At 44.9% G+C, this 6,000-nt stretch overlaps 1 protein-coding gene across 1 annotated transcript in view; it reads left to right on the forward strand.

The window, feature by feature from the left end:
* Positions 1 to 3,748: 3,748 nt before the first annotated feature.
* ncs1a (neuronal calcium sensor 1a) overlaps positions 3,749 to 6,000 on the forward strand; it is a gene marked incomplete at its 5' end in the record, with an annotated part of 17,749 nt that continues 15,497 nt past the window's right edge. Inside the window, one exon of the mRNA XM_080841612.1 lies at positions 3,749 to 3,812. Coding sequence (XP_080697738.1) covers positions 3,749 to 3,812 — 64 coding nt within the window. The remainder of the gene's footprint in view (positions 3,813 to 6,000) is intronic.

Genomic DNA, 6,000 nt, shown 5'->3' on the forward strand with positions numbered 1-6,000 from the left:
TCAAATTAGTCCAGGTGTTTCAGTTTCTTCTTCTTGCGATATTTTTTCCCCAAATAAAATCTCTTCCCCCCTTCTCTGTTTATCCTCACATGACCCCAACTCTTTTCCCACCCTTTCACCCTCTTTTGGGTGGGCAAATACTAGTTACAATTTGCACTTTAGAATTCACATAATTTTCATGCATTAATAAACCCATTTGTAAATTAGGCATTCAGATTATATCATTAGAAGAGACTGCCCATAATGAAATCCTTTGTTTTGATGTTGTTTTCTATTTAAGGCGTCTAGATAATCATCTATTTCTCTATTTTAAGACCGGACAAGCTGCCTTAATGCATTAGCCTAAATGACTCCACTTTCATAGTGTTACCCGGTTAATGTGCATTCCCCGTAATGTGCTAATTGCACCATGCCTGTAGCGTGCAGTTCAGCGAGGAGTGTGCCAGTGATTTGCAGTATGGGGCGACAGTGGTACAGGAGGTAGAGAAGTCATTAACTAATCAGAAGGTTGCTAGTTCGATTCCTCACTCGAAGGGTCCTGGAGCAAGACACTGAACCCCTAATTGCTTCTGATGTGCAGTGTGCCATCAGTGTAGATGTTAAATGTAAATAAATCCTTGTAAGTCGCTTTAGATAAAAGCGCCTGCTAAATGACTAAATATAATGCAGTCAGACAGGGTTAGCATTGGCTCCTCTGTGGTGCCTAGGACCTGATTAGATAGCGGTGGCCTCCCACTGACCAGAGCGCCTGATGCCCAACACAGGACCATCCCAGCGGCCGACTGACAGAGATACAGGTTGTCAATAATGACAACTAGCCGAGCATTTGTCTCTAAATATACACAGGCAGTAGTGAGCGCAGACATGAAACATGCTCAGGGATGACCGAGCCTCACTCTGAAATGTCCCGTGTCTTGTTTTAATACATGATCTCCCATGAAGTGTCAGCACACGAGTGTTGTCTTGATCCCTACACAGCTCCGTGAATGGTCACGACGTCACTACAGATAATTTGATGCCTGTTAGACTTACTGAGCGAGCAATTGTTTTAGCGGTGCTGGAAAGCTGGGGCACTATTCAATGATGATCCGTGATAACCTTGAAAAGGGTGCTCCATTTTCATCTCATTCATTTGCCAGGAAATCATAAGTCCCCATATGACCTGGATAAAACACTGTTTTCCGTTGATCCCTTGCCGGCACTTTCTCTTGGTTGTGCTCTGGTGGGGACTAGACTACTGAAGCTGGTCCAGTGAAGACAGATTGCAGTCCTACTTTACCAGACTGTGGAAGAGAAGCAGAAACATTGGGTCATTTTGTGTAAATGCATAGCTTTTCAAAGTGATTTACAAACTGTTTAAGTTGTTTGGAGAATGAACTTCTGCGTTCAGAAGCCCTGACTCCAAAACAAAACTCTTGAGAGAGAGAAAATATTGATATTCTGGGAACACCAGCTCGCTTGATTATTCAGGAAGAGACTGACAAGCATGTATCTTGGGTGAGTTGATTTATTCGCAGAGGTTTAAAGGATTCAGAGGATCAGTGTTTCAGATAGAATAAATGTAAAAGAGCAGAAAGTTGCATCTTCACAGATATTATACAGGGACATTTTGTGGTCTCTTTGGTGTGTTCTGTCCTCAATTAATTTGTTTGTTTGTTTGTTTGTTTTGCAGGCTACTGGTCTGGCTTAGTTTCGGAATAGCTTCCCCCAACTTTAAAGGTAAAGTCCATGCCCTCTTTTTTGGAAAGTGTGTGTGCGTCACAATTTTTTGGTGTATGTGTGTGTGTGATTAATATGCGTGGCTATTTGTTTGTCGCAGGTGTATTATTCATGCAGAGCTGATGCCCATTCTTGGCTCTCTGTGCTGAAGCTTATTGGGGTGTGAGAGGCAGGTCACTGCTGCACTCTCTCTCCTGTGCTCTCAACCCCAGTGCAATGCCGTTTAGCAGGAACGTTTCCTCGCTTTCCGTTTATTTCTCTCCGTAAAAGCTCACACATGTCAAGGAATACTAACAGAAGCGATAACAGACCTGCATGCCTCCACACAGAGGAGAAGAAAACGTTCATCTGGCGTTATCGTCTGTGTCGTATGTATCGTATGTGTGTCTTTGTGTCCACCTTAGTATCCACAGAAAAAAAAATACTATTTTAAAGCTTGTTTGCAGTTTGCTGATGGTGTGCTTTTAAATCTGGTAGATAAAGGTTCAGATGAATGCTTTTTGCGGGTGAGTTTTGAAGCTCTGATCCCTGGTCAGTTATCTCCTCTCTACTCTGTTTTATTTCAGCTCCCCCTCCATCTGTCTCGGAGTGCTGATAAGAATGCATTTCGGGAGAGGTGCTGTTAATCACCTGTAGGATGGCGTCTAACCACCTCTTGTGAAGACACGGCAATAACTTTGGGGTTTAGGACTTCAGTGCATTACTTTGAGGCCAAAGGAGAAGGACTATATTTAAAAAAATACAGAGACAGAGACAAATGCTCAGAAAAAAATACGTAGACTTAACACAGCCCCTAGGTTAATCTGAGAACAGTCTGTTTTTCTGTTCTGTTTTAGAAAGATATACTTTACTTCATTCGTCTTCGGGAGTCTATCAAGGGAGTGTTCACAGAGTCCTGCTTTGCATTTAAAAAGGGTTTCCTGTAGGGTAAGCCTGACTGCCTGAGACTTTTCACGCGTCTCTTTTGACGTTTTTTTTCAGTGGTTTGTGGATATTCACCCAGTGTTTGTACATCTAGTAAATGATACATTTTCGAGCAAGAAGACAATCTCCAAGGGACTTGTGAACCGCAGAGGTTAAGCTCTTGCTGCTTTGAAACGTGTTAAACGTCTTAAAGCATTTAAGCCTTTTGTCCAGCCGCAGCCAAGGAGAAAATAATATCTACAGAGAGCCAAGTGAGTGGAGAAAGAGAGACAGAGAGAGAGGGAGAGAGAGAGAGAGAGAGAGAGAGGGAGAGAGAGAGAGAGGGAGAGAGAACATAATAGGAGTGGCTACTGTTGCCAAGGACAACGGTATCAACACGTTGCATGGTCACAACACAGACCCACCCACACAGGCACGTTCTACAGCACACGCTCTCAGTGGCACGACAGGGCAGGGAGCTCGCAATATCGCTCTGCCAGCCAGGGACACAATTGCCCCCAATTTCCTACCCCAGCGGGCAGATCCAGACAGATGGGAGTGCTCCCCCCACGCCACCCTCACCACGACCAGCAGTCCCCCCCCCCTCCTCCTCAGGAGCACGAGAGAGAGAGAGTTCCCCCCCGGGCCGGAGCCCTGATCCCGCAGCGCTCCGTCGCACAGAGGGTCTGACGACCCGGAGCCACATGGGAAGGGAAGAGGGCGAGGACACGGCTGAACGGATAACAGCTCATCCCGCTCTCCTCTCGCTCTCTCGGCAGCTCAGCACGCGCCTGGAGGACAAAAGGAGCGATCCAGCGCATCAGTGCCATAGCAATCACATTTCTCCTCCTCCGCGACTCTTTCTTTGTTCTGTCTTTCTAAGGTAGTTGTTGTGTTCTTTTTTTTTTCTTCTTCTTCTTCTCCGCCTCTACTTCTTGTTTTCTCACCCTCTCTGAAAGAGGAGCAGGACTTGGCAGGACTGTCTGTGCTTGCCTGTTTTAAAAAAAAAAAAAAAAAAACTGAAAAGAGAATGGCCCTAGAGGTGGGTACACGAGAAGTGTTTTAGACAGAGAGAGAGACAGAGAGAGAGAGAGACAGATAGACAGACGTGCGGGCTGCCAAAGTCATGGGGAAGTCCAACAGCAAACTGAAGCCCGAGGTGCTGGAGGAGCTGACCAGGAAAACCTATTGTGAGTACCACCTGGCCGTCGCTATGTTACCACCTTGCTACTCTTCTGTCTTTTTTTCTTCCTGGCAACTTTCTCTTTCTCTGGCTCTCTTTCCTTCTCACCCCCCCCCCCCCCCTCTCTCTCTCTGATTCTTGCTCTGTCTGTGTCCCTCAATCTTTGTTACGCAATATAGAAATATGGTAGGAGAAACACCTCCATCCCTCTGTCTAGAAAATCAATTCCGTTTGATTGGATTGAGTTACTCTTATGAGGCTGCTATCAGGATCATTGCCACTGTTTACCCCAGAAGCCTCAATTTTAAAAGGGTTTGCATTTAATTAATAATGTCCCCGATAGGATCTCCAACATCTTAATTTGTGTCAGTGATTAAGTTTACCTAGAAGTAATACCAGAGGGTCAGTAAGCTGAGGGAAATTCGACCATCTTAAGAGGAATTAGCTCTTTAACATCAACATAAACCTCATGCTTTTATGGAGCTGAGAGCTAAGGGAACTGAGACCATCTTAAGAGAGGAATGAGGTCTTTAACAACGTAAACCTGATGCTTAAATGGAGATAAACTGTGATCGATGGCAATTTGGTTTGCCTTGTGGCTTTGAGAAAGTGATCATGTTTTTTTATAGGCTGGTATTTCAGGTTGACTTAAACAGCTCTAATGATCCATCAATAGCTGGCAGCTCGTCTTAAACTGGGCAGATGATTCCCACTGAGTGGGACACACTCCTGTGAAATCACCTCCATGGTGTCTAATCATGCTTGGATTTTGGCCATTTTCTCCTAAAAAAAAAACCTGAAACAGGGTCTTATCCTTTTTCAACGCATAAAATCCTAATTTCACTGTTTATGTGTTACGTGATGTATTTCTATTTCTATTATTTCATTATAGCAACAGTATTACGTATAATTATAACATTATAGTGTCTAGGTGACGTGTGCTGAAGAGAGCGGTGGTGTTATTTCCTCTACATAGAGATGAGTCCTTCACCAAGGCAACACAAACATGCCATGGACCAAAGTTCAGTGTGTGCTGATTAACTATTTACATATTCTTTGGCACAAATGAACTGTGAAACAGTCCATATCCTGCTATATCCAATTCCCACTATATCCACTACTACAATATCTGTGAAAATGCATTGACACTGTCACAGTGGAACTTAGTGTAGTTAAATAGGCATTCTCAGCAGTGCTGAGTTGGTGTATTAGTTTTGTGATCTGTAATTAGTCTGATTTCCACATAACACAATATGGGAATTCTTTGTTGTTGAAGACGAATTCAATCTTTTTTCCATGTCCCAGGACTTCCCAAAAACCAATCTTGGATATTGAAATGTATCATTTGCTTCCCTCGGTATCCTACCTGTCCAAATAACAAACACAACACAGATGGCTAATGGAGATATGACTGACTAGGTGACAGCTCGGGGATGTCCCAACACTCAGAATAGGATTCCTGTAAGCATCTGGGCTGCAAATGATGACAGCGTAATAAAGAGCATCCTTCCTCCAGCAAGCTGTGAGAGGCCCAGACGGACATGAAGGGACATGTCACTGGGGATTGGCGGCGGCGGTGGCGGTGGCGGTGGCGGCGGCGGTGGGGGTGTCACGGTGGCAACACTGGGCCCAGGTGTGTGGAGGAGGCTGATGGGGACCAGCTGGGAAAGGTCTCCTTCTCTCTGGATTATGACAGGGAGGGAAGGCAGGAGGAGAGAGTGGCGCACTCGCTGCCAATGGAGCCCATGCTGTTACTGGGGCTAATATCCCTCTCAGAGAGGGGCAGCTCGCTGAGCATGTCTTAATTGTGTGTGTGTGTGTGTCTGCGTGTCTATGTATATGTGTGTGTGTGTGTGTGTGTGTTTGTGTGTGTGTGTGTGTCTGCTTGTCTATGTCTGTGTGTGTGTGTGTGTGTGTGTGTGTGTGTGTGTGTGTGCGTGTGCGCATGCATTCTCGTGTGTGTGGCTGCACAAATGTCAGGCTCGCATGGGTATTTAAGACATCAGTCAGCACCCTGTCTCCACATCAAAGGCCTCAGAAGAGCAGCCTCACTCAACGTTAAATTATTTAATAACAGCTGTTGAAGCAAAGCCTTTCCGAGAAAATAAAGTATCACTATTTCCACTTTAATCAACTCGACTGTGAAAGATGTCTGAATATACCGAAGCCATCCCTGAAAACGTTTTTTTTCCAAA

Source organism: Sprattus sprattus (assembly GCF_963457725.1).
Source record: "Sprattus sprattus genome assembly, chromosome: 7".
NCBI lineage: Eukaryota > Metazoa > Chordata > Actinopteri > Clupeiformes > Clupeidae > Sprattus > Sprattus sprattus.